Source organism: Rattus norvegicus, chromosome 5, assembly GCF_021556685.1.
Source record: "Rattus norvegicus strain SHRSP/BbbUtx chromosome 5, alternate assembly SHRSP_T2T, whole genome shotgun sequence".
NCBI classification, from domain to species: Eukaryota; Metazoa; Chordata; class Mammalia; order Rodentia; family Muridae; genus Rattus; species Rattus norvegicus.
The window spans coordinates 148,348,225-148,376,017 of record NC_141538.1 but is presented as its reverse complement, the minus strand read 5'-3'; the positions used below and the strand labels follow the sequence as shown (position 1 = coordinate 148,376,017).

The 27,793-nt window shown below is 55.7% G+C and overlaps 1 protein-coding gene and 1 long non-coding RNA gene across 22 annotated transcripts in view; one reads left to right on the top strand and one right to left on the bottom strand.

The window, feature by feature from the left end:
- Positions 1-1,513: 1,513 nt before the first annotated feature.
- Positions 1,514-27,793, bottom strand: part of Adgrb2 (adhesion G protein-coupled receptor B2) — a 63,099-nt gene continuing 36,819 nt past the window's right edge. For 2 of the 18 annotated variants that reach the window (XM_087548785.1, XM_087548772.1), the window contains exons 3-30: positions 18,851-18,934; positions 18,402-18,566; positions 17,016-17,180; positions 16,221-16,385; positions 15,962-16,129; positions 15,781-15,882; positions 15,411-15,517; positions 14,379-14,573; positions 14,231-14,299; positions 14,034-14,142; positions 13,409-13,745; positions 12,591-12,696; positions 12,453-12,496; positions 12,110-12,236; positions 11,677-11,780; positions 11,475-11,577; positions 10,426-10,576; positions 10,174-10,243; positions 9,710-9,776; positions 9,461-9,546; positions 9,065-9,163; positions 6,862-7,033; positions 6,486-6,581; positions 6,163-6,202; positions 4,876-5,495; positions 2,951-2,986; positions 2,528-2,623; positions 1,527-2,009 (exon numbers count right to left, since the gene is read on the bottom strand). In XM_087548785.1, coding sequence (XP_087404911.1) covers positions 1,821-2,009; positions 2,528-2,623; positions 2,951-2,986; positions 4,876-5,495; positions 6,163-6,202; positions 6,486-6,581; positions 6,862-7,033; positions 9,065-9,163; positions 9,461-9,546; positions 9,710-9,776; positions 10,174-10,243; positions 10,426-10,576; positions 11,475-11,577; positions 11,677-11,780; positions 12,110-12,236; positions 12,453-12,496; positions 12,591-12,696; positions 13,409-13,745; positions 14,034-14,142; positions 14,231-14,299; positions 14,379-14,573; positions 15,411-15,517; positions 15,781-15,882; positions 15,962-16,129; positions 16,221-16,385; positions 17,016-17,180; positions 18,402-18,566; positions 18,851-18,934 — 3,872 coding nt within the window. In that variant the 3' untranslated portion in view covers positions 1,527-1,820. 18 annotated transcript variants of the gene reach the window in all.
- On the top strand, positions 6,512-13,710 carry LOC148006067 (uncharacterized). Of its 4 annotated transcripts, XR_015620495.1 has the most exons (5): positions 6,512-6,985; positions 10,125-10,261; positions 10,391-10,588; positions 11,461-12,527; positions 13,332-13,710. It is a non-coding gene; the product is annotated as an uncharacterized LOC148006067 (long non-coding RNA). The 4 variants fall into 4 exon arrangements; XR_015620497.1 differs by lacking the exon at positions 10,391-10,588; XR_015620498.1 differs by lacking the exon at positions 10,391-10,588 and having other exon boundaries at positions 11,171-12,527.

The following is a 27,793-nucleotide window of genomic DNA, read 5'->3' as shown; positions in this document are numbered from 1 at the left end:
TGGGACTCAGCCCATCACCCACGGACAGCCGCATACACCCACGTCTGTCCTTGCCCTGGGTGTGTATTCCTGAGTGAGCGAAGTTCCCCTGTGCCTCGCCGGCTGGTACCAGGTTCTGCCTCCTCTCCGAACATGGCCCAATTAGTCACTCACAAGCTGTGAGAGATTGGTTTCTTCCTCCTCCTCCTCCTCCTCTTCCCTTCCTCCCTTCCTCCCATGGTGGCCAGGGGTCAGACCCTCTGCCCCTCATACACTGGGGGCGTTGGGAAAAGGCACATCCTTACTCTGAGTCTCAACTTCTTCATCTGTAAAACAAGGAACTTAAATACCTGTCTGGAACGCAGATAAATCAGAGTCCCCGTGAACACTGTCTACCTGAACACTGGGGAGTGAGTGGAGTACATAGGCTGGGAGCACAGTCCTGGGAGGACTCTGATCTACTTTAACCAAGACCCACCTCAGGAAGGATTCCATGGGACTGAGGAGCCAGTGCCAAAGCCTGCAGAATTAAAAAAAAAAAAAAAAAAAGGCCTGGCCCACACCCTTCCTCCAATCAGTCTTAGGCTGTCATCAGCTGTGACAACCCACCCTAGTGGTCTGTTCCTTCTTTTTGGTTCTTTTTTTTTTCTTTCGGAACTGGGGACCGAAGGTCTGTTCCTTCTTATATTCCCATCCTAATTCCCATAGCAGCTCCCTCAAGGGCCTGGATTTATGACTCAAGAGTCCCTACGGACCCAGAGATGGCCGTTACTAAATGGCCAGACTAGCAAGCGATGCCTGTAGCTGCTGCTGAATCCTTAGCTCCTGCCTGCTTGGAAGGACAACAGCGCACACCACGAGGCCTTCCACATGCTGATCCCGTGCCCCCTTGTACTGGTGCCCAGAACTCAGACGTGGGAAGAATACAATCCAGCAAAGGGCCCCGCCCTCCGACACTGAACCAGCTTGGCTTCCCACCCTCAACCCCACACCACACCAGAGGCTCCACCACAACCCAGCTCCCCATAGCTCCCCTGCAGTGATGAAGGTCAAGTCCCAGAAGGCAGGGCTGAAATGCTACCTCCACCAAGCCTGGGTACGTGAACCGGCGAGACTCTGCCTTTGACCATGGCCCCAGACATCATTTTCAAACTCTTCATGCTGTAACCATAGAGTGTGTGACTTCTCAACATGGATGCTGTGAAGAATCAGAGATATGGGTAGAGTCCCTAACACTCACCTGAGATCCTGGCCCCTGACAGCAACTCAGTGTGAGCAGCTTGGGCCCATGCCCTGGTGAAAGGTAGCCATGACCAGGGGAAGTCAATCAGTTACAGTGTCCTACCTCACACTTCCAGTTTCTCATCCCAGCCCAGATCAGGTAAGGGGTATGTACTAAGGGAGTCAGGGCCAAAGACAGGGTCAGCATGCAGCTAACCCCTTTGAGTCAGGCTTGGCCTGACCCAGTATACAACTAAGGAGTTGGAGGAACAAAGTTCGGATCCCAGGGCTGGGCTCTGCCTAGGGGAAGCAATTCAGCAGGCAAATCCACAGAGTGAAGTTTATTCCCAACAAAGTTTCCCTCCCCCCTCCCCAGCCCAGGACAGGGACAGACAGGCTGGGGCAAAGATGAGGCTCTGGTGAGTGGCTAAGGGACCTCTGAGAACCAGGAGGAGCCCTGGCCCCCAGGCCCTGCCAGTCTGGCTGCCCCCAGCCAGGCTGAGTCCTCTGCACCTCCTGCCCAGCCTCGGGAGGGGGAGGGGCGCTGGCTCCTGGTAGTTCCAAAGTGGAGTGTGAAAATAGATATATATTTCTGTGCAGTGGGCAGTCCGGCGTGGCACTCACACCTCTGTCTGGAAGTCGCCGTCTGGCGGTTCTGTGGGCTCCCAGGCTGCTGTCCGGTGCAGAGCCAGCCGTTCTCGAGGTTTGGGGGGCAGTGAGCCCAGTGTCATAGATTTGAAAGTGCTCCAGCTTTGATGCCTCCTGTGCTGGGACAAGCCAGGGCGTCCCCCAGGGGGGCTGGGTTTCTCCTGTGAAAGGAGCAGGGCGAGCCTGTGGCACCCTGTCATCCATCGTACAGAGCAAACCAAGGATGTCCCAGGAGGGTCAAGACTGCCCAATGTCGCTGAATGATCCAGGTATGAGGCACGGTCAAACACAATTAATTGTCAGCCCCTTACTGACTGCTACTGCAGTGGTGTTTCCCTGAGGTCATGTCTCCTGTCTGCCCACCCTCCTTTCTAGTCGTGGGAGACCCTGTTCCTGTCTGCTCTGCGGTACCTTCCCACCCCCTTGCAACCCTGAAGCTGCTGCTCATGCAGGCAGGCCCTTGGCGAGGCAACCCGAAGTTATCCAGGTAAGCAAGTCAAGCAAGAGGACAGGAGGTCCTCGGAGCCTCACCCAGGAGAACTTGGCCAATGTATGTACCACTCTACCCCAATACACACTCTGTCACATCTCCTACCAACAGGGTCCAAGTGAGAGGGCCACCCCTCAGGGACCATGCACTCTATAGGGTGGGCAGGGGCAGCAACAGAAGAGCCCTCACCTTGGCTGAGGACTGGCTACGGTAGCGGTCGAAAGTGTGGAACTTCTGGTTGAGTTCGTGGTAGAGTTCCGAGTGCCGTTTCCGGGTATGCATCACCTTCTGGGGGCCACTTGGGTGTCAGAGGCGTGCTCCCCACCCTCCACCCTGTGCCTGTTGGCCCCACTGGGGCAAGGCTAGGACTTCCCTTGCTCTCCTGTGCTAGCTTCCCCCTCCCTTCCCTCTCTCTCTCTCTGTCTCTGTCTGTCTACCTCATCCCCTGCCTCTATGTCTGCCTCAGAGTAATGGGTGTGGGCAAGATAGTGGGGGAGATCCCAGGGAATCCAGAGGCCTGGTGGCCCAGGAGTGGGCTCTGTAGTGGGGCTTGGGATGATTTTAGGAATCAACCTTCTAGGACACACTCCCCCTCCCGGCACCAGCACTCACCTCAAAGTCCAAGTCAGAATACCGAAGCTTCTTTCGCTACGGGGCAACAAGCAGGCCATGAGAGAGGAGCTTTTCGCAAGCAACCTTGGGCCCCAGGACTCTATGGTACATCCCCCACCCAGACCCTGGAGTTGAGAATCCTCGTCTTAAGGGCTAGCCTTATCTTGGGGTCACAGCACAGTAGCTGAGGTCTGCAGCACACATGTATACATGTGGTAAGATGTGCTCCTGGGAGCACACATGGACATGGACACAGGTCAGTTGTGAAGAAGCAGGGTTACCACCATAGCCCATGCATATTCCATGCTCTGGGTTCTAGCGTTCTCTCCTGCCCCATGCTTCCCCCATCCCATCTCCCTGGAATCCTGCACTTTGCCCTGCAAAGAGAACTTTGGGTTTTTCACGCCCAGCCTATGTGCCCCCCCACATTGCCTCTTTGACTCCCTGCTTCCTTGTGCTCCTCTGATCCTTGCCTGGCCAAGGTCGCCTTCAAGGCCCCAGTCAGCTCGGTGACATCCAGTGCCACTCAAGAAGACTTCGATCTTAGAATGCTGGCATTGAGAAGACTCACAAGACCAAGCCAACTGTTCCGGTTAGGTGGGGAAACTGAGACCCAGGGAGGGAAGGAAAAGGGACGCGCCATTTGGCCCCGGCCCTCAGAGGTAGGTTTGTAAGACTCAGCCTGACTCCACTGTCTTGGTTTTCCTCCTGTCTTCCAGCCCTACTCTGCCTCCTCCTGCTTCTCCATCACTAAGCTTGGCCCGTGCCTACCTTTATCTCGATTTCTATAGGCAACAGCACTGCTGTCCTTACCCATAGTGCTCCAGGGCCTCCACTGGACCCATACTATTCTAGACATTATCCTTGACCCTTCAGGCTTCCGCCATTTATTACTACCTCCCCCACAAGAAGCCAAGCACTGGCCCCTCCCCAGCGATCCAACCACCGACAGGTGCCACAGAACAAAGCCTACCCTGATGCTAAGCACACTGCCTCCCATCACTGATGTCATCTTCCCTGTCTTTTCTGTCTTCGTGAACGCCTTCCTGTCTTGTTGCCATCTGTGGCAGGAGCAGGCACCAAATGTTCGAGGAACATTTTAGGCACAAGGCTAAACTCTGTGACCTCCCTAGCTGGTAACTTAATTGTCTTTGCGCAGAGGACAGAGAGCAACTTTTCGAGGCTAGACACAGCAGTTAATTGTGTAGAAGCTGGGACTCCAACCTCTTTCCTTATCCACACCCCCCCATCCCTCCAATTAGATTTCTAGAATCCCCTTGAGTTCTACTTAGGGCTTCGACTAATCTCTGTGTCCCCAGGGATGATCTGCCAAGGGCAGGGCAGAGGAAATGGAGGAGCTTCCATTTTCCCATCAGAGGCCATAGGCAGCACCCTGAGCCAGTTTCTGTGATACCAGAATCTTCCAATTTTCTAGTACTTTCTACTGCCTCTACACAGGAACCAAAGGCTTATATCATCCGGTGCTCTAAGCTATCCCCACTTACACACAAGGAAGCTGAGGCTCAGAGAGACGGTGCAGTGGTCAGCATCTCACTGCTGGTCAGCAAGTCCAGACCTGACTCAGACCCCCATGCTGCGGAGGCCAAGGCTCAGCTTCTTCCTTACCAAGTGGGCACCTGAGCCATGGCTGCAGGAATGGAGGACCCACCCTGACCAGTCACCCCAGGGTGGGCACCAGAGCTCTAAGTGAATGGATTCATGAAGCTTCATCCATTCAGACAATCCAGTTTCCTGGGAGCTGAGCTCTGTGAGCCCCGGTAGAAGGAAGAGTACACGGTGGTATGAGCCCCCAGCACTGTTCTGGGGGAGGCTGATAGCTGTCCCTTCCTGACCGCAGCCCACTTAGACATGATCTCAGGCACACGGGAGGTAGATTCCCCTCCCTACTTTCTGTAGCCCCTCACCTCAAGGGAGCCCAGCTTCATGGTGGAACCAGGCACTGTACGGGGCATGGTCCGGCTACGTTCTCCTGGCTCTGGTACTTGGCGGGCGCTGGGTGTTGGTGGTGGTGGTTGGAAGGTCATCCCATATGGGTTCTGGAGAGACCCATAGGCAGGGCCCAGCCCTAGACCCGAGTGCTCCACAGACAAGAAGCTGGGGTAGCCTTCAGTGTGGGCCACTGTCTTGGCAGCCCGCCGGGGGGTCCCCTCAGGCCGGGCCCTTGGTGCCTCCTCACCCCCTGTACCCCCACCGCCAGGCTGCAGGCTCAAAGTCCGCCGGGGCAGCACCATGTAGTCCCCCTCAGAGCCTGGTTCACTTGGCCGTAGCCATGTAAGGTCCAATTGCCGCAGGCCACCCTCCCCACACATGTACACAGGGTTGGTCTCCTGTGGTGGTGGTGGCTCCCCCAGACCTGGCGAGGCTGCCATGGGTACTAGGATGTTCCCAGGCAGTGGTGAGAAGCTGAGGCCACCCTCAGGACCCACGAGACAGGACTTGGGCTCCTCATCCTCATCCAGAGACAGGCGGGACAAAGTGCCGGTGATGGTGGACGGGTTGCAAGTGTTGACCTCCTTGAACAGAACTGGGGACAGAAGCGGGAGGAAGAGGTAAGCCCTAAGGAAGGGAGGCCCTGCGATGAGACCCTCTTGCTCAGGTCTGAGCTTGGGCAGTGAGGGAAACTGAGTTCTGGAGAGGTGGTTGGTACTCTCCCCTATACCAGAGGGACCAGAAAGGAAACTGGCTCATGGTCCCAAGGGATGCAGAGTAGGAAAGCCTCGAGTTCCCATGAGTGCCCTGGTACACGTGCTAACTTCTTCCTGACAGTCCCGAGGCTGTGGAAAAGGTGCTGCTCTGCTCTGTTCCCTAGGGAAGCATACACCTTAGAGAAAAGGTGGCAGGTGACACCAGTGAAAGCCACTGGCCTGACAGAAGAACCCAGCAGCCAACATTTGCCGAGGCCCCTACAGTAAACTCAATGCCCCCTGATTCATGTAGACCCTGGGCCTTCCTCCTGACCCAAGAGATGCCATTTTCTCCTTTAGAGGTGGGTAGATGAGGCTTAGAGAGGGGATTTTTGCCTAGAGGCAAGGGGTAATTGGCCTTCCCATTTGTAAAGCTACGCTGTTCCTGTCTAATGTCAAAACGGGACACTAGCAGCAGTCCGGTCCCCATCAGGGTTGCCATGACAGGGTATGGGACGCCTGTCTTGCCCACGCCTATGGCTTCTTAACTCTGTCCAACAGACTCACCTGTCTGACAAGCCAGATCCACGTCCTTTTCAAAGTCTGACTATAGGTCGAGAGGGAGAAAGCAGTTGGCAGAGGGAGGAGAGATGTATCAGGGTGGGAAAGGCTCATGTTCTCCCTCCCCAGCCCCTCAGTCCTCCCACCCAAGGTTCTACCCAACATAACCTCCAACTGTAGGGAGGAGACTGAACGGGGCGAGCCTTTGCCCATCGTCTCCCTGCAGTCAGGAGCTGAGTGTGACTTAAACCTGGTCCCGGATGGGATGGGGAAGGTAAGGGACTTATGACGGGGTGGGGGGAGGGATCTGCTCAGGCCTCCACACTCACCAGGATCTGCAGCTGTCCGTTCTTGCACGAGTCTGGGGAGTCTTCACTCTCATCAGTCCGACACACACCCATCTGGCACTTTACCACATCCTGGACCTGGGGGGCAGGAAGCACCTGGTGGGCCTGAAGCCTCCATGACACCCCACAATAGTGGGCAGGGTTTCCCACCCCAGGTGCCCAGACTAGAGATAGAAGGAGACACAGGGATTGAGGGATGTCAGGGACAAGGAGCTGAAGGCAGCTCAGGTCTTCAGGCTGCCTGAGCTGTAAGTGCCCTTGCCAAGGGCCTGAAGCACCCTGGTCACCCTGTACCACACAGTGGGGAGAAGCCAGAGCCCAGCATTGGGGGTGGGGAGGGCAAGAAGAGGCTAGCCACCTCTCGGCGCAGGAAGCAGTGCACGGCGGTGATGACAAAGCCTTGTGCAGAGTTGAAAACAGCAAAGAGCGCCTGGAAGAGGACGGAGCGGCGATCTGTCATGGCCAGGACAGCGGACATCCAGGTAAGCGCCAGGAGAGGCAGTACCACGCAGGAACTCCAGAGGGAAGCCCTGAGAGGGACGGCAGCAGAAAGTCTGTCAGCGGGATGCTCTACAGGACAGGATGGTGGGAGCCTGGGCCTCCACTCAGCTTGGGGGACTGGCAGGGCCCCAAACTCCAGGACCTCAGGAGTGTTTCCAAACAGAGAGGGGCCAAGGAACTGGAAGAGAAACAGAGGGACGAAGATGGAGCTACAGGGCCAGAGCAGGGACCATGAGAGGTAGGAGGGATGGACACACAGACACAGTGGGACTCGGCAAGCACAGAGTTGATACTGGAAAGCAGATGAGGAAGGCCAAAACAGGAGGGAAGCGAGGGCAGACAGCAAACATGGGGAACGTCAGGCCCAACGTGCACCTTGGAAGCTTTGGAAAGAGACATAGTTCAGAGCCAGATCCCCAGAGATTCCAAGACAGTAGGCTGGGGAGAGAAGGGGCAGAAGACCAAAGAAAGATGGCCGCCACAGTAAGAGGAGTATGAGACAGACAGACACCCCAGACGGGAAGACTGAACAGGCAGAGCATGTGGAGAACACCACAGCACAAATCCTTGCAGAGAAGATGGAGCCAAGCCCAGCCAGGTAGAGGCGCAGAGGAGCCTCTGGCTCCTGGTGTTTGCTCAGAACCCAGGACAAGGGTCATAGCTGGAGTTAGAACCAAGCCCATGTATCCCCTTGCGGATAAAAAAGGCAGACAGGCAGTAGCCAACAGACTGGTCTCCATCCCCAGCAACTACTACAGCCCACAAGGAACAAGAGATAGAAGGAGCTGCCTTGCCCTACCAGGCAAGGAGCCACACCCAGCCCAATCTACCCCACCCACAGCATCCCCAGTGGAAAGTCAGGCACAGCTCCAGACAGGGCAGGGTGGCACCAGTCTGCAGAGACAGCCAGAGGCTGAGGCAGAAAGATGGGCAGGCAGGGGGCCAAGACCTGTCCTGTGAAGAGAGGCTCAGGGCTGTTGAGCCAGGCAAGGTTGGGGTGGAGGAGGCATAGTGTCTGTCAAGCCTAGGAGGCGGAGCCAAGAACCGGAGATGCTCTAATCACAGTAATAAGAGCTGTCATTGATTAACCAGCAATTCTCTGCCAGGCCCTCCACTGAACACTTTACATAGATTAGTTCAAATTGTGATCAAAACAACTCCCACAAACAGGCCTGGGGACCAGTATCCCAATTGATAGATGAGGAGACTGGAGTGTGCCCAGCTGGACCGGGAGAGGAGAGCTGGGACAGAAACCCAGCTTGGCTGCGGACTCTCTGGCCCATCCTTTGATCTGCTGGTTCAGCAGGCTGGGCATAGGGATGTGGTAGCCCAAAGCAGAGGAAGCTCACAGCTCCTTGAGCACCGTGGAGCTGCACAGTGATGGCACCAGACGCCTCCACAGGCCCCGAGGAGTGTGACAAAGCTGTGCCCTCACTGGTAGGGGTGACTCAGGTAGACTCCCAGCCCTGGTAGGAGGGTTGGGCCCAAGGCCTTTGTACTCTTGCATAGCTGAGGTTTTAAGATTCTTAGCTGCTAGGCTGGGGTGACTCGATGAAATGACTGTCTCCCTCCGTGAGTCTGTCTGTAACTGTGAGGTCCAAGGCCTCTGAAACTCAAGTCAGACTCTATGACAGACAAGTATGTTCCAGTCATTCTAACATTCTTAAGTGTCTGATTGTCTCAGTCTAAGATTCTTCCTTTCTAACTCGAAGGTTTCAATAGCTCAAAAATTCTAAGAGCCTACGATTCTCAGGGCCTTGAGGGCTGGTGGTGAGAGGAGGGGTCTGCAGCTGTGCCTGTGTAGAAAATTAAGCCAGAGCAGGGGCAGGGATCAGAGGGCAGGGTGAGCAGGGCACCACAGCGCCCTATGCAGGGGGTCCCATTGTCCTCAGCCACCTCATCCCTGAGCTCCAGGGAGCATATAGCAGTTAGGGGGGCAGGGGCAGGGCAAACTGTCCAAGGCACTGGGCTGATATCCCTCCCAATCCCCACCATGGGCACTGCCCTCCCATTCCTTAGCCCCTGCCCGCCCCCACCGCCCCCCAGGGGGCATAACTAACATGGCATTCCTGGCCGAGGCTGAGCTGAGCAGGGGGCTGGGGACCGCTCCACACGCTGAGCAGGGGAGGAGCAGGCTGGCCCAGGGGCACCGCTCCGACCTCGGGGGGCGGCACAGACACGGGAGAAGGGGGAAACACATGGGAAGCCGGGAGATGGGGCAGAATGAGCCCCGAGAAGGGTAGGAGGGGAGGGCAGACGAGAGAGAGAGAGCTGGGTTAGGGTGGGTGAGGGTCTGCAGCAGAGCACTCCGGGTGCCCTGCCTTGCCTGCACCCTTGATGTCCCAAGGTTGGGGAGCCTGGGATGGCATCAGCAAGCCCTGAGTCTCCGAGGTGTACTCGGCCCCCCTCCCTGCAAGCTGCCCAGGAAGGCTGAGTTGCACAGACCCTCCCCTTACCCGGCCCTCTGCTTCTTAGACTTGTCTGAGACGCCATCTCGAGCCATGAGCTTGTTGAAGACGATGATTCCGATGAGCATGTTCACCTGGGGGCCCAGTGGAGCCGAACGGAAAGACAGGGTCACCAGGTGCCCTCGGGGCAGGGACACCCCCCAGGTGGGAGCTGGAGGTCAGGGAGAAGGCAAAAGGAAATGATGACCTTCTGGGGCCACATCCCTCCCTGGATGCTGCAAAGGGGCACGCACATACCAGGACGATGACTGCTGCTGGACCCACAAAGGCGTAGAGCAGGCCACCCTCTAGGGACAGCCAGCAGCTGGGGTAGGGGAGAAAAGGGGAAATCAGATTCCCAGCAAGCCCTTCCTCCCTGCATCCTCAGACCCCGGGCAGTCATGCCCGCATCACTAGTAGATACTAAGCCTCCAGGTGGGGAGAACCGCAGCCATGTCTTGCTAAGTCTGTTTCCTCTCCCACAGAGACCCGCATCGGCCCCCCATAGAAATACAAGTAGGCTGATCCCTACATGCACTGGTGCTTGGAAATGACCCAACCCTAACATGTTCTTTTACAGCTAGGCAAACTGAGGCTCAAAAAAGATCTGCAAAAGTATTGGTGAAGACCTCAGCCTGAGAAGACCTAATGCCCAGTTCAATTCTCTCAACAGACCCACAAACCTCTCCAGCCCCACCCTCACCAACAGAGGCGCCACGTACTAGCTGGATGTGCCGTATCCTTTGGTGCGAGTAAAGCCAACAGACACAGCCACCACCAGGGCAGGCAGACCTGGAGACAGGGTTACAGGTGAGAAGGCTGCAGATACTCAGGCGACCCTCCCTATCAGCCTCAACCCAACTGACTCCCATCCCCGGAGAGCTGGGCCAGAGTCCAGGCAGCATGTCCGTCCTTCCCTGGCTTTCCCTGCCACTCCAGGCCCAACAGCAGAGTCCAGCACCGGCCTTGCTCACCCCAGCCCAGGCAGAGGAAGCGCTTGCGAACCAGGCGGGTGCGCATCCGCCCGATGACAGCCAGATAGGATTGCCAGGCCTCTGTAAGCACCCAGCAAAAGGAGGACAGAAAGAAGAAGTGTAGGAAGGCAGCTGTCATGGTGCATACGCCCTGCAGGGAGAGGTAACAGGAGGGAGTGACCCTGAGCAGTGACCAGGGTAGGAGCTGCCAGCTTCCCACACTGACTGCTAGGCCTAGGCACTGGCTGCATGGCCGGCTGCCTACCTGAGCCCCCCCTCCCCCACCAGAGCCCTGCCAGGCACCCCCGCCTTCCTGCACCCACACACGGCACGACACAGGCCTGGTGACATGCACACAGCACTAGGCATCCGGGGAGGCGGGCAGGCAGGCCACCCACACACAGACAGGAGGAGCACATCATGGCCGAGCAGAACCCCACACCTGGCTCTCACAGTGCTCGAACTGTGCAGAGAAGGCCAAGTGGGGCAGGGGGGACGGTGAGCAGGGAGCATCCACAGGCAGATGGAGGACTCACAGACAAGAGGTTGGGGTCCAATGCCTCCCACCCAACGCACATGCCCCTGGGCACTCATGCACACATTAACTGGTGTACACGAACACTCACTACTCTGTATGTACACACACGCATACACACACACACACACACACACACACACACACACACACACACAAAGCCTTTAAGTACGCCTGCACATGACTTCACGCACTCCTTCTCCACCACAGGGTCTGAGCCAACGTCCAAACAAACATCCACTCTCAGGACTGCTCTTCTAGAGGATCCAGGTTTAATTCCTAGCACCCATGGCGGCTCACAACTGTCGGCAACTCCAGTTCCAGGGGATTGGGGATCTGATTCCCTCACACAGACATGCATGCAGACAAAACACCAGTGCACGTGAAATGAAATCATTGACAATAATAACCGCCTCCCCTCACTTGCGGGCACCCTCCCCTCCCCCTCCCTCCTGCGCCCTCCCCTTCCTCCCTTTATGCCCTTTCCCACACACCCCCAGGAGCCTGCACCTGCCTTGCTCAGCACCCGGGACTGGCCCACGAGGATCAGGATGTTGGAAGCCAGGATGGACAGGCAGAAGTTCAGCAAGATGATGGAGCGTTCTGACTTTATAAACCTGACAGGGCACAGTGGGCAGAGGCAGAGGCGTTGGCTGCCTGCCTGCCTAACCCCAGAGAGCTGGCCACCTCCCATCCTGCTCAGCATCCGACTTTACCTCCAGAAGGCTGCATAGATGGCCAGCAACGTGAGCAGGGCCATGCAGGACACCGCACAGCCGATCACCAGGGGGACAGAGGGAGCACCCGCCAGCTCCAGAGTCTGTGGGAGATGGGTTGCTGGGAGAGGGTAAAGGTAGGGCACCCGGTCTCCCCGTCTGACACAAGCAGGCATGCTCCTCACGTGCAGAAGGGCACACGTGCACAGATGTATTTACACCCACTCACCCACACTCTTCCGGACACAACCAGATGCACACGTGTGCACACATGCTCACACTCACCTACTGCCGCCACATACTCCTGAGCAGCTGTCATGACTATGAACAACAGCCCCCTTTCCATGTACGGGCCCACAGGTACGTCTGTTCAGGGCCGCGTTTGGGGTCACCCGGATGCCTTGAGCAGTCCAGGCGCCTCTCTCCCACTCACCAGGTCCTTGGGTGGCTGGGCCAGGACGGCAAAGGTGGACAGGTGCTGGCACTGGCAGCGGGTGTGAGCTGCTTGGGTCTCCAAGGTCTGGCAGCTCTCAGTGTTCCAGTCCCCCAAGCTGGCATCTCTTGGATGAGGGAGAGGTGGCATGAACCCAGGGCCCCCTCTGTAGCCCCAAACCCAGTGCCCACTACTGCCCAGTCAAGTGAAACTCCAGGACAAGGCTACGTCCACAAGATGACAGCAGGAGCTGTGCTCTTGACCCCTCAGGCCAAGGAACCCTTTGACCTTCTAGATGGGAGGTCACTTCTGCTGAGAGGGTCTAAGGGTTGCCCCAACTCACGCTCTCGAGTAGTCCCAGCTGGCACAGTGGGGATCAGTGGTGCCCTGGAGAATAAAAAGAAGTGTACAGTTTCGGGTGAGTAGCCTATTGTCCCTGCGTGGGCAGATAGCTAGTGTCCCCATCTGGGCCCTCACTCACATTGATGATGTACGAGAGCTCTACTGTAATGAGGGGCTCCGCTGGAGGCTGGGTGGGGGGACGCACAGTCACTGTCATCACCCGGGAGGTGACAGCAAGTGGAGGCCTGGGTGGGGGGAAATTCTGAGGTCAGCTCCTGCCAGCAGGTGCCCAGACTTAGAAACTTTAATCTGTCATGGCCGGGGACCGCTAGGTCCAAGGGTGGACACAGAGTTCTTTGGGGCCCAGCACAGCCTTTGGGAACTGCCTAGGTGTTTTGGCTTTGTGTCTCTGTGTATGCAAGCAAGTGTGTGTACGTGTGTGTTCATGAAGACTACCTCAGCAGTCGTTCCTTACACACTGTTCACATTTCTATAGCAGGCTCTCTTAGACGCCCACAACTTTCAAAGCCGGCTAGGCTGGCTAGCCCGTGAGCCCCAAAAAGTCACTCATTCACTTTCTCAGCAACAAAATGCAAACACATTGCTAACATGCCAGGCTGGTTTGTATGGGTCCATGGTCCTCAACCTGCGGGTCGTGACCCCACCAAGGCCATAGGAAAACACAGATGTTTACATTGCAATTCATAACCATAGCAAGATTACAGTTCCGAAGTAGCAATGAAAATGATTTGGTGGGGGGATTGCTGGGGGAAGGGGGGAGTCAGTGCAACATAAACTATTAAAGGGTCGCAGCATTAGGAAGGTTGAGAACCGCTAACATTGGTCCTGGGGTCCTCATGCTTGTCTTTCACATTTCTAGGAAGTGACCGTGTCCACAGTCAGACAAAAGGCCTTCAGGGACATGGCTGCAGGAGGAGACACTCTCTGTGGACTCACCTGGGGGGCGGCAGGATGAGGCCAAGGGTGCGGTAGAGCACAGCACCGATCACAAAGTAGGAGGAGGACTCTTCGGGGTCAGCTGGGAGAAGGCGCTGGTGGGCGGGGCCTGGGCCAGGGGGCACCGTTCCTGGGCCCCTCCCCCTGCCCGGGCTGCCCGCTGTGGCTGCCCCAGGTGTGGCTGGCTTCCCTGGGGAGGACAGGCTGAGCACCTCCTTGGGTAGGAAGAGGCGATCCTCTGAATGTCGTACCCAGTCCTTCATGCCCCTGCGGCCCCGCATGGGAAATGTGATGTCACTGGACACCGCTGAGATAGGCTCTCTCTGAATGCTGATCACTGCAGTAGAGGAAGGGTGGGCAGGGCACGCCAAAGACAGATGCAGGGGGGTGCGCACCAGGGAAGACACACGGAAGTCGGAACCAACACAGAATGGAGGTGCATGAACACAGACAGTGGAGGAAGACACAGAGAAAGACAGAAGCATGGGGTTAAGGGGAGGGAAGGACAATGCTCGCAAATGAGAGCACAACAGAAGCCTCCCTCAGCACCATCCCTCACCGGGGAAGTAGGGTGCAAAGGTTCTAACCGCATCCAGCACCCCCTCCCCCGCCTGCATTCTTGTACCCAGGTTGTCCGTGACAATCAGAGAGCTCTGGAAGGCCTTGAGAGCGTCGCCCACGAGGTGAATGAAATCTTCCACAACACGCAGCAAGTGCACAGAGCCAGGCGACACCTTGGAGCAGAGAGGGTTGTGAGGGTCTGAGGGTCTGAGGCAGGGTGGCGGGTCCTGAGAGGAGAGCGCTGGAGACTGAGCCCCTCACCTGCTGAGCGTCGTCCCACTTATCCTTGTTTTCTGAGTCCACCATAAAGCTCACCACCTGGAAGAAACGCTGGGGACAGGGGGATGATGGGTCAGGAGGTGCGAGCCACCACGCTGCCCCAGCAGACCCCGGCACTGTGGAGTAGTACCTGCACGTCATCAGCGGAAGGGACATAGGTGGCCCTCTTGAAGGTGTCAGTGACGTTCCTTAGAATGTCCACAGAGAAGAGCAGGTCCCCGCTGTAGTAAGTACGCCGAGCCAGGAGCTCCTGTAGGCTCCGCACCACCTGCGACATGCCCTCACCTGCCAGCATGCGCTGGCCCTTAGCCAGGTGCTCCCGAAGCTGCGGATGACACGTGTGCCCTGTCACTGTACTGTCAGAAACTGGGAGCAGCCCTTGGCCTGTCCTCCCTTCTACCCGCCAGGTGCATCCAGGAAGAGAGAGGGCATACAAGCTCAAAGAGAGGCTCCCAGGAGACACAATCCGAGAAGGAGGCAGAAGGGACTCAGATGTCCAAACGCAGAATAATATGCTGTCCCTGTCCCCAGGGGGCCTTAAACATTCTGGAGCACCACACACAGGATCTCCCAAATACAAGCTTTTGGTGCAAACACAACATCAACACCCAATTTGGTCAAAAGCATGTACACACAGGCCACATTTGTTGACGCCATCTTTCCCCCCACGCAAGCCCTGGGCTGGGAACTAGGGACTCAAAGATAACTTCAACGTTGTCCCCTGCCTTCAAAGAGCTCCCAGTGTAGCAGAGCACACTTAAATGCATTCTTTGTTCATGTTTTGGTTTCTTGAGACAGGGTCTCTCTATGTAGCCCTTGACAGCCCCGAAGCTTGCCAGGTAGACCAGGCTGGTCTCGAACTCAGAGGCTGCCTCTGCCTCTCCAGTGCTGGGTTAAAGGTGTGTGCCCATGCCCAGCTTCAATGCATTCTTCACTCTTCGTGTCTGAGAAGCTCAGGGTGGGGGGTTGTGGGTAGGAACACAGAGGTATGCACCAGACATAGAGGAAAATACTCTAAGAGGCCCTGACATAGAGTAGGAGTTTGCCAGAGAAAGAAACACGGCTTACACCAAGGCATGGGGAATGGATGAGTCTAAAGCTCCTGCCAGGGCTTGGGACACATTGTACACGCCCCCCCCCCAGTCCAGCCATGCACACTCACTGACAGGTACAGGTATCGGTATTCATGAGATATACAACGAGCGAAACTGGGCAGTCCCCAGTATGCCACGCCCTGGGCACTGAGGAGACAGCGGCGGCTAGCAGAACCTGCAGAGATAAAAGTGACAGGCATGAGGGCTGAGCTCTAGCCTACTCCCCCTCCACATCTTTTTTTTTTTTTTGGAGCTGGGGACCGAACCCAGGGCCTTGGGCTTGCTAGGCAAACGCTCTACCACTGAGCTAAATCCCCAACCCCCAACCCCCCCGACCCCCCTCTCCACATCTTGAGATGCAGACCCAGGGCTTTGGCCCAGAGGCGGGCAGCAGGGACAGCAGGGCAAGGGTTTTCAGGGACAGCCACCTGCCCTTACCCGAGGCATTAGGGGGACATTTGTTGTAAATGATCTCGCCAGCCGCTGCCCTCTTCCACGTCATGAGCATGACGTACTCGTCTCTGCACATCTCATGGAAGGCTGTGGGGACAGGGCAGGGGGTGGGGCTCAGCTGGGCTCGCACACGGAGCCCCCAGCCCTGGGGTTGTCTAAGCCATACCTGGACACCTCTTCTCACTGCAGGGTTTCACCTCCTCTCCCGTGCCCTCGCAAGGGTAGCCCTGCGTGCCGGAAGCCTGGCACATGCGGAAGCGGCGTTGCCAGCCCGTGTCACACGTCTTGGAGCACAGGCTCCATGCGTTCCATGGCCCCCACTTGCCATCAGTGGCTATGAGAGAAGGAAAGTGTGAGAGGCCACACGTGTCTCCAAAGCCAGGGCTTCCTACCTACCACCTGCTACCCTCACACCAAGCACTCACCTGGACAGTCGAAGTTGCTGCACTCACGGGTATCGGTGAGGGCTCCTGCGCACGTGGCCCAGGCTGGACCGGCCACACTGCACTTCCGGCTGCGCTGCTGGGTCCCATTGGCACAAGATGAGGAGCATGGGCCCCAGGGACCCCATTCTAGCCACTGGCCTTCCACTGCATTGGGAGACACAAACAGGGGCGGCCGTTGAGCAGACCGTGGGTGGGCTAGTGGCGGGGAAAGCTCCACAGGGAGATGACAGAGCTGTTGGCCACTCAGACCTGCACCAGGCCAGACCGTGTGAGCTGGGCATATGAAAGGGTCTGGAGAGAGTGGGTGGTGACTGGGCCTCTTTCTGCCTGCCCCTCACCAGTTCCAGGAATACATGATACCTCTCCACACAGCACCAAGGGCAAGCCCCAGCGGTGAGGGTTTTTGTGTGAGGATGTAGGTTGTAATGGCACCTTTTGATCTGTGCCTACACGTAAGCCCAGCTTTGCGTCCGTGGTGCCATGGACACCAAAGTGCTATTTACAGCAAGGGCAGCTGAGGGCCTGGAGGGATGGACACCGGGAAGCAGGTCCCTTCTGATGGGGTCACAGTGAACCAACTCCAAGTCAGGGCTGGGTTTCACCTCCCATTGGTTGCTGGCAGCTATACTTCTCCAGTCTCCCCATGCGTGGTCAAAGCTATAGGAACCCACCCCTCCAAGGACGGGGCACTGAACCTCACTGCCTCCCCTAGGTCTTCCGATCCCCCCACCCGGCTGGGCAGCGCCTGCCTAGAAGTCCCTTGGCGCTACTGACCCGGGCAGGCGGCCATACTGCAGAGTTTAGTCTGCAGCTCGGGACCCTCGCAGGCCTTGCCGCCGTGCTGGGGGGGCACGCAGGTCCGCATCCGACTCCGGGACCCCCGCCCGCAGCTGCGGGAGCACAGGCTCCAGGACCCCCACTCCTCCCACACGCCGTGCACTGCAAGGAAGCACGTGGCCGGTGGCTGGGCGGCACCTTGGCTCCGCCCACAGCCAGCGCCTACCCATCCGCCCACCAATCAGGAGTTCCGCAGTTTTACGACCACTCCTTATTGGTTCCGCCCTGGGTTACATTGCCAGAGCAAGAAGATTTAGGGTCCCAGGATAACCACCCTTTGTGGGGAATATGGTCCCAAATCACACAGGACAGGTTCTGTGGACACCCAGATAGGGTGAGCAGGACCAGCCTGAGGAGCCAATGGTCTTCCTTTCCTGAGGGGCACAGGAAAACCCAGGAAAGGATCCAAGATCCAGCCCTCTCTTCCCTTCCCACCCCCAGGCCCAGGGCCTGAATTCAACGGGGCAAGCCTGGGGCAACAGAGGTGCCCCCTCCCAACCCCAATCGCATAAACACGCAGACAGACACAAACCTCTACATAGACGCTGACAAACACAATGAACTCACAAGAGGGAACACAGCTTTCTCCCTGTGCTCCTCCACAAGCTCCTGCTATATCCCCAAGCTCCCAAGCTCCGAGAGCCTCCCCCAGTCGGCCCTACTCTAAATCCACTGCCAGCACTTCACCCCAGGGAAGAAAGAACAGAACAGGTTGACATTGGCCTGTCTCTCAGTCACCAAATGACCCAGGCAGACACATGCATTTCCTCAGTACCTGCGTGCAACACATGCCTGTTCAACTGACTTAAGCATAATGGTCCATCAGAGGCTCCCAAGGGAGTCGAGGGGGAGCCCAGAGCAAAGTGGGAACCATAAGGGAGGGTGCCATTTTAAAATAGAGTGGTATACGTCTTAGGTCTAAGGGCGGGCTGAATACTTTAGCCAGGGTGGGGGAGGGGGAGGGGCAAGAGTAAGCAAATGCAGAGAGCTGGGATGCTGCAAGAGGTGCTGGCGAGGTCAGGACTAAGGGAAAGGGAGGAGATGATGTGCAGAGAATGGCTTTGACTACCAAGATGGAGGAGGCATCAAAGGGTGTGAAGCACCCAAAGTGGGCAGCAGATGTATGTTTGGATTCTAACGTAACCCCAAGTGATTCATGCCAGGTTGGCATAGTGCCTGGGTAAGGTATAATATGGAGGACAGATAAGTTTGTTGATGGCAAGGAATGAGGTAACCAATCATTTGGGGGAGTAGCTGTGTTATGTTCTGTCACAGACAGGACCTGACTCTGCTGGCAGATGGGGCAGGAAGGAGGACGCCTACCTGGGCAGGTGGCTGAATTGTTGCAAGGCCGGGTCTCCCGAAGGGGCCCGCTGCACAGGGTCCCATAGGGGGAGGACACGCAGGAGCGGGTCCGCACCTGCAGACCCTGCCCACACGTCAGGGAACACACGCTCCACGGGGACCACTCCTCAGCTGCTGGGTCGCCTACGAGAGAGGGACAGCGTCGCAGCAAGGGACACCTCCCAGAGAGTTGCATGGGAGCATGGAAGGACCGGAAAGATGGGGGGGTAGGCATCAAAGGGACCCTCCTACCCTGACCCCAAGTGGCAGCAGGCTCTTTCAAAGGCAACCCGTCCCTGCCCACGGGCCTCACGTGGTAACATAACTGAGCTTCAGGACATAGACACAGACAGGCACACGCCAGCACACATGCCACCAGACGCCACAGTCGGGCCCCCGCCACAGAGGAAGAGGCGGGCCCGAGTTACCTGTCTGCGCCATGTATAGCCCAGGCTCATCTGCAGACCTTGGCCACTGGGTTTTCACCTTCGGTTCCTCTTCCGGCTCCTCACCTGGAACACGGAGGTGGTGGCAAGGGGCTTAGCAAAAGCCAGCTCAGTGCTGCCGCAGAGGTACAGAGGGCAGCCTCCGGTCCTCGGCCTAAGGGCCTGGGACCAACAGTAGGTGATGCAGAGAAAGCCTCACATTCTGCCCCCTGCCCCACCACCACCATTTTACAGATAAGGAAACTGAGGCTAGGAAGGCCATCCGGGACTCATAGCCACCTCGTCTGCCTCTTGCCTCAGCCGGATGGGATTGGAGGGCAACGGTCAACATCTTGAGTTCCGGAGAGGTGTCCGTACTATCCCAAACCAAGCCTGACACCTATCACCTTTAACCCCCTCACTGGGACTATGTGGCTGTCATCTCTGTCGAGGCAGGAAGCTAAGGACTAGGGAAATGACTTATCCAGAAGCACACAACCCATTGAGCCTGCAGCTTGGCTGTTTCTCCTCCTAAGCGATACACAAAGAAGCCTGACTACCCCAGACCTGCTCTTGGGTCATGATTTGCACTGGGGTGAACCACGGTCTTGAGGTTCACCGTAAAACAGTAATGGACCGTGATGCAAGGGCTCTAGCTGGTCTCAGCCCCAGAGGAGGAGTGCTCAGACCCAGCTCTACCCAGCAGACCCTCCTCCCACTGGGCCTGGAAGTTTGAACCCACCCTGCAGCAGACAGCACTTCCTACAGCTGCAGTGTCCTCCTGAAGGCCTGTGTGTTTACAGTTTTGTCCTTGGTTTGTCCCTGCTGGGAGGTGGCACTATTGGGTGGAGCTTAAGAAGGTCTTGTGGTTACTGGAGACAGGAAGGGGATGAGCAGACCTTGTCCCTTCTTTGTCTCCTTAGCCTTCCTAGATGAGACAGTTTCCTGACACATATTCCATACTGCTGTGCTCTTCCACAGGATCAACGGGAAAGCAGACTGACACCTCCGAGCTGTGAGCCGAAATAACCTTTCCCACATAGTAAGTGCATAACCTCTTTTCTTCATAAGCTGATCTCTCAGGCCTTTGTTATAGTGCAGGCAAAGAGCCTCGAACTGGGTGATCAGGTGAGGGCAAGCAGGAATGCACAAGGGGAGGCCACACCCCTAGTGGAGTCACGGGCAGATGCATGGAAGAGTATTTAGCGGAGGAACTCTTTTTTTCCCCTAGATCTCTCTCCTGTGGTTCAAAAAGCTGGGTCAGCACCAACCTGAGGCCACAGAAGGCTGTGTTCCTTCACCCCCTGCTACTCAGTCAAGCCTCTGCACCTGAGGAAAGCCGCCAACCAGGCCAGTAGCCAACTCCAGGAAACCTACTGCCTGGATTTGAGCTGCCCTCCCCTAACCACCCCCCCCAACATGGTATCCAATCAGCCTCAGGGCCTGCGCCACTTCCTGTAATTTCCATACGGTGCCAGGAGTCTGGACACCACAAGGCATCCCTGGGCCTCCCCTAGAACGTGGGCACTGGGGACCAACACTAGCTGGCTATGTAGTCCTGGCAGCCCCTTCCTATCTCCGATCCCGGCTTCTCTGGAGGACAGCACTCAGAGCATCCCACCTTCAGGACTGTTAACCTTAAGATTCCCAAGGGACAGCAACAGGAGTTATGTGACGTGTGGCCCTGTCTTCTCTCCTACCACCCTTCAGCCACCATGCTTCCTTGAGCTCTCGTACAGTCTCCGTCTCTACTGATTGTTTTTGGTCAACTCAACATACACCTCCCAGATATGAAAGAGGGAATCTTAATTGAGACAATGCCTCCATCAGACGGACCGGTGGGCAAGTCTGCAGTGCATTTTTTATTAATAATTGATGTGGGAGGGCCCTGCCCACTGTAGGTGACCCGGTTGTGTAAGAAAGCAGGCTGAGCTGGGCATGGCGATGCTGGCCTTTAATCCCAGCTCTTGGGAGACAGAGCAGGAGGATCTCTGTGAGTTCTAGGACAGTCTGGTCTACATAGTGAGCTCGAGGACAGCCAGGGATGTGTAGAGAGACCCCGTCTCAAGAAGGAAGGAAGGAAGGAAGGAAGGGAGGGAGGGAGGGAGGGAGGGAGGGAGGGAGGGAGGGAGGGAAGGAAGGAAGAAACAAATGAAGGAAGGAAGCACGATGAGCAAACCATGAGCAGGCGCACACCAGTAAGCAATGCTTCTCCATGGCCTGTGCATCGGTTCCTGCCTTGAGTTTCTGACTTCCATGGTTGATAGACAAACTGTAAGGTGAAATAACCTCTTTCCTCCTCCAGTTGATTTTAGCCATGGGGTTTTACCACAGCAATAGGAACCCTAAGACTCGGTTTCCAGCAGTCTTCAGAGATGTTGGAGCCAGGCCAGCAGCTCTTCAGTCCCCTTTACCCAGCTCTTCTGTCATGCCTGCTCAGTCATCCCAACCTAGAGCCGTGTGACAGCCACTTTCTCCACACCCACTCCCAGGCTGCTGAAGGCCCTAGAGCGAAGCCAGCTGGCCCTGTGACAGGCTTGGGGCTCTGTGTCTGCTCGGCATCCATGTTGCTCAGAGGCCCCCGTGAGCTTCATTGCCCTTCCTTGTCCCTCTGTGGTCCTACTGGCCCTTACCTGCTCCCCTCAAGCCTCTCTCACCGACTCCTTTAGCCTCAGCCTCCTTTCCAGGGAAGGGAGAAGCTAGGGCCTCCTTCTCTCAAGGCCTGACTTGTGGCCACTCCTGGTCCATTTTCCCAGAAGGCCCCATACATCCTGTCACCTTTCTGAGAGCATTCCCTCAGCGGCCTCTCCTTGTAGCACGTGACTGAACCAGGTTTCCTCTGTTCTAGGGTGGTCCCCACCTCCCGCACACTTCCACTGTTCAAGGGTGTTCCCTTGCCCCCCCCACTTCCTTGTTCTAAAGTGTTCCTCCTGCCCCCCCACTTCTTCTGTTCTAGGGTGCTGTCCCTATTCCTGCCCCCCCCACTTCCTCTGTTCTAGGCTGCTCCCCCTGTCCCCATCCTGAACACTTCTTTTCTAGGGTGCTCTCCCTGTCCTGCCACTGCCCCCCACATCCTTTGTTCTAGGGTGTTCCCCTGTCCCCCCAACATGTCCTCTGTTCTAGGGTGCTACCCCAAGCCCCCTCCTGAACATTTCCTCTGTTCTAGGATGTTCCCCTTCCTCCACACTTCCTCTGTTCTAGGGTGCTCCCCATGTCCCTCCCACACTTCCTCGGTTCAAGGGTGCTCCCCCTGCCCCACACTTCCTCTGCTTAGGGTGCTCCCCCTGCCCCACACTTCCTCTGCTTAGGGTGCTCCCCCTGCCCCACACTTCCTCTGCTTAGGGTGCTCCCCCTGCCCCACACTTCCTCTGCTTAGGGTGCTCTCCCTGCACCCCCCGCACCGCCCTCCCCGCACACTTCCTCCTAGAGCTGCTGCCCTTGGCTTCCATCCAATACCTCTGAGAGGTCCCCAGCTGGCACTCCACTTTCTCACCCGCCACTCACTTCCTGGCTGGAATGTCACCTCCTCCGTTGATCCACTGCAGTCTCACCGCTGCCCACATCGTCCTCCTGAAACTGGTCCTGACAAAGCTGTCAACTCTCTCTCTGCTGCTAAATCCTGGGGACACTTTGCAGGGCTCATCTCGTTGGCCCCATGGACCTTTCCTGACTGCTGCCTCCTTCCTGCCTTTCTAAAGGGGTTCCTCAGGCGCCTCCCCAACAGTCTACCTACCTGTCACTTCTACAGCTTACTTAATAAATCCCTTGAGCCAGCCCTCCCATCATCCTGCCCAGACCCTGCCTGTCCCATGTTCCACAGCTAGGTGACCTCCTGAACAGCTTCACGTCAGACCCTATGTGACACAGCATCTCAAACCCCTCCTCTTAGGGTCCTCCCCTCCATTACCTAGAAAACTCCTACTCAACCTTAAAGGCCCATCTCCAATATCCTCTCATCTCATTGGCCATTCACAGGCAGAAGCTGCCCCCTCTCCTATGTCCTTTTCATTATAGAGGGATCCATTTCCTTCATTTTAATTACTTATTTTATGTATACGGGTATCTTGCTTGTATATATGTCTGTACACTGTGTGCATGCAGTGCCCCTGGAGATCAGACAAGGCTGACAGGTCCCCTGATAGTGGAGTTTGAGACAACTGTGAGTGGCCACCTGGGTGCTGGGAAGCAAACCCGGGTCTTCTGGAAGAGTAGCCAGTGCTCTTAGACACTATGATATGTCTCAAGCCCCTGGTTCTACCTACTAGCTGCAATGCTGGTCTCTCCAATTGAGTGCTTTGAAGCTGTATATAGCGCGCGCGCACGTGCACGCGCACACACACACACACACACACACACACTCACACACACACACACTGAGCCTCCGGAACACCAGCCCCACCCTTAAGGCCACCATCAATTGGAGCCCACATTCTGGAGACACTGTGAAGATTCTGCTCTGGGTGCTGCTCTAATTAGACTGTGTGCACAACCCTCAGTCTGGAGGGCATCCTCCTCCCAGCCCGGCATAAACCAAAACTCAGAACATGTCAGAGAGCATCTGACCTGTGTGCATATTGTGGGCTTGCCCTGCTCCCTGTAGACCTCACATCCTCTAACCAAGCCATATACGGGGCGGCCCTTTAGTATATAACTAATTAGAAGATTTCCCAAGCCTGGCTTTGGCGGGTCCCCCGTCAGTCCCCTGAGCTGGGCCAGATTGGTAGAGCAACGAGCCTGTAGCTGCACAGCTGGGACCCATTCCATAGCTTCCCCATCTACGCACCATCCCACCTCCCTCAGGAGTAACCAGCAATTCATCTCCCCATTCAGGAAAGCCAGTTGTCCCTGAAGGGGACAAGACAGATAAGACCACCTGGCATTTACTGCCAGGACCATTTATTCAGTGTACATGTACTGCCCCGAACAAGGCAGGCCTATGGTGAGGCTGAGGCAGGCGGCTTGTAAGAGGACAGAGAGGACCCAGGAAGGGAGTGAGTGTCCTGCCTATGTAAATGGCCATATGTATGCGTGTGTGTGTGCATGTTGGCATGTTGTGAGTGCAGGTCTGTGCATGCCACAGTACACGCATCAAGGTCAGAAGACAACCACAAGTGTGAGTCCTCACCTTGTTTGAGACAGGATCTCTCATTGGTCACCGCCGGAAATGCCTGACTAGCTGGCCAGCAAGCTTCCGGAGTCTTCTAGTCCTCATTCCCACTTTGTTGCAAGATCACGGGGATTACAAATGTGTACTTCCGTGTCTGGCGTTTACACAGGTTCTGGGGATCCGGACTCAGGTGGCAAATACTTTACCCACTGGGCCATCTCTCCAGCCCTAAAATGTCATTTATTAAATAGCTCCATGTGTCCTGAATCATGAACTCTCCAGTACCTTAGTCCCCTTGGGATCAGTTCACCCTGCCTGACTCTGATTTCCTCTACAGAACCGCACTGCTCTGACAGGATGCCGCTTAGCCAGAACCTTCTTGGTTGTCTCTTACTAACGCCTATGGGGCCTCGCACAAACCACGGTTCTTACCTGTTACTCGGAACATGCTAATTGTTCCATCGGACCTCTGCTTCCCCTCCCAACACTACCCCTCGCCGCCATTCGGGCCTAGCTCTCCTCTGGGGCCTCCAGTGACCCTTTGGGAGCCCAGCTCTAGCCACACGAGCCCCCTCCCGAGGGGGCCTTCGCAAACCCCCGACTATTATAACTGTACTATAAACCTCTGGCTCCCGTTGTCCACTCCTGCTCTCACCTTCCCATCAGACAGTCAGACATACAGCAAGACTGCCCGGGTGGTTCTAAAGCTGAACCAGTAATGGGTGTGACTTCCAGCTCTGCCGCCGTCTTGCTGTGTGCTCTCACCCAAGGAACCTGAACTGCTCCGAGCTTCAAAGTCTTTAACTGGAAGTTAAGGATATAACGCCTACCGCATGTCTCAATGGTGGGAATTAAAGCTATGGACTGTCTGGAGCACAATCCAAAGGGGGTGCTGTACCCCTCCTCATCGCTCAATCACGCAGATATTTTATTCTCACCATGCTTTCTGTTCCCTCCTCACAGAACGCCCTTCCTCCTGCCTAGGTCTGTCAAGTACACAGTAAATGTGCCCTCTTCCAAGAAGCCCTCCTAGACTGACCGCACAGAAATCTGAGTGTGATGACCACATCTACGTGGCCTCATTCTTAGATCAAATCTTACACTAGCCGTCAGTCTCCTGTTCCCAGAGCTCTTGTGACACCATCAGTCCTCCATGTCCTGTGGCATACAGAAGGTCTAGATTGAGTAGCCAGGCACAAGGAAACCATCCAGTAATGGGGAAATAGGAAATAAGCTAAATCACCCTAGGGTCCCTCAACCCCAGCCTTTTGGGGCTACCCTCGGCTCACCTTGGCTCTAGAATCCACAGGCCCTCTGCGTCTGCTTCACGACTACAGATACCCACCATACTGTGCTCCTCAAACTCCGCATGGTTCAGCACCCAAGACCTCTACGTCATGAATGTGTTGTGGACACCCACAACAACCACCACGTCCTATGACTCCCAAAGCAACCGTCCTCCCCAAGGCCCTCAGAGCCCTTCCTCACACTGGCCCCAGAGCCTGGTGGCACCAGCTAGCCCCCCACTGTGTTCTCCCACACCTTCCTGGCTCCAGCAGTATGTGCAAATCCCAGGGATTCAGAGAGAGAAGCCACTCTCCCCTGCAGTCCAAGGGAACCGGTCCCTATAAAACCAGGTACCTGTCAGGATGCCGGGTTCCCTTGGGGATCTTCTTCCTATTAACCTACCAACCTGGCCTTCTGCCTGAGTTGAATCCCTGTTGCCTCCCCCATGTGACCTCCTCCTGAAAAGTCAGGACCACAGCTGACTGCCCACCTCCTCCACAGTGTCCCACTTCTTGCTCTCTCCAATTCACCGACTAACAGGATGAAGTCTCCAAGCAAGGCGTGTATCTTGCTTGGGACAGCAGTCAGAGCCCTAGCCCCGTCTCCCTTCACAGCCAGCAGTTCTGCTCCTTTTAGCTCCTTCCTCCACATGATGTTTCACACTTCCCGCCCTTGCGCAGGCTGTTCCCTCGGCTAACAAGACCCTTCCATGGGCTTCCACCAAGTGCCAGCAGATGACTGCGGTGGACGGCTCAGAAAGAGCCTTGGTCCTTTTACAAGTCTCCTCTAGGACTGTTTGTTGGAAGCAATCCTGTTGGTGCCTGATGTCCTGTTGAAACGAGACACAACTTCTCCCAGTACCGTCAAATGCCCTTCCAACCTCGAGAAGGCAAACATCACGTGAGCCCCAGACTTTCCCACAAACCCACCTGGCGCTAGCTTCTCTTTCTAACAAATGGCAAAGCCTGAGAGCAGCAGGCTGAAATGTAATACCACCGCTTTGTTTTCTCAGAGCTTGTTGCCTTTGTTATCTTCTATTTCAGATAAGTGATAACTCTTTCCATTTATGATACAAAGTCTCTTTTTAATATATTAAATTTAAAAGGCAATTCAATTTAAGGAGAAATTTCACAGGCTAGTGAATTCCTATTCATTCCTCAAAACCCACCTCACAGTCACCTCCTTTAACCGCCTTCCCGCTCTTTCACAGTTCAATCCTCCACTCTCCCACCTCGCCCTCTCTGACATGCTGAACACCGCACTGTGATAACACACCAAGTGTTTACTGTCCAGCACTGTGGTATAGGCATGGCTTCAAGGTGGGTCCCAAAGGTTCCTGTATTGGAATTTAATCCCCATGGTGAGCTATGAAGAGAGTGGAAATTTAGGGTCAGGCAGGTCGACACAAGCCTTTAATCCTGGGGAGATAACAGCAGGAGGGTCAGAAGTTCAAAGTCATCCCCAGCTGCATTGTGAATCTGAGGCCAACCTGGGCTACATGAGACCTATTTCAAAAAAAAAAAAAAGGAAAAAAGGTGTTTAGGAATGTAACTCAGGGGGCTGAAGAGATGGCTCAGTGGTCAAGAGCACTGACTGCTCTTCCAAAGGTCCTGAGTTCAAATCCCAGCAACCACATGGTAACTCACAACCATCTGTAATGGGATTTGATGCCCTCTTCTGGTATGTCTGGAAAGAGCTACAGTGTGCTCATATAAATAAAATAAACAAATCTTTTGTTTTTTTAAGGGGATGTAACTCAGTTGGTAGAATGCATGCCAACTTTCCCAGCATGCACAAAGCCCTGACTTCAATCCCAAGCAGTGCCTAACACTGGACATGGTAAGCCCAAAGCTGAGGGATAGAGGCAGGAAGACTGGAGGTTCAAGGTCATGATCAGCTACATGGCAAGTCTGAGGCCAGCCTGGGATATTAGAGAGGGGTAAGAGAGAGAAGGAGGAGGAGGAAGAGAAGAGGAAGAAGAGTAGGAGGAACAAGAAGAGTAGGAGGAACAAGAAGAGTAGGAGGAACAAGAAGAAGAAGAGGAAGAGGAAGAAGAAGAGGAAGAAGAAGAAGAGGAAGAAGAAGAAGAAGAAGAAGAAGAAGAAGAAGAAGAAGAAGAAGAAGAAGAAGAAGAAGAAGAAGAGAGAGGAGGAGGAGGAGGAGGAGGAGGAGGAGGAGGAGGAAGAGGAGGAGGAGGAAGAGGAAGAAGAAGAGGAAGAAGAAGAGGAAGAAGAAGAAGAAACAACAACTTAAATATAGTATTAATAGGAAGAAACTGGGTGGGCATGGTCACATGAGTTTAGTCCCAGCAGAGGCACATGGATCTCTGAGTTTGAGGACAGCCTGGTCTACAGAGCAAGTTTTAGGCCAGTCACAGATACATACTGAGAAATGAAGGAAGGAAAGAAAGAAAAGAGAAGACACACATACACATGGTCCCTCTGTTGCCGTGTGATAGAACTATATACCACCTGGGAATTTCGCCAGCAAAAAGGTCATCACCAGACACAGGCCCTTGACTTTGGAACAGAATCATGAGCCAAAGTAAACTT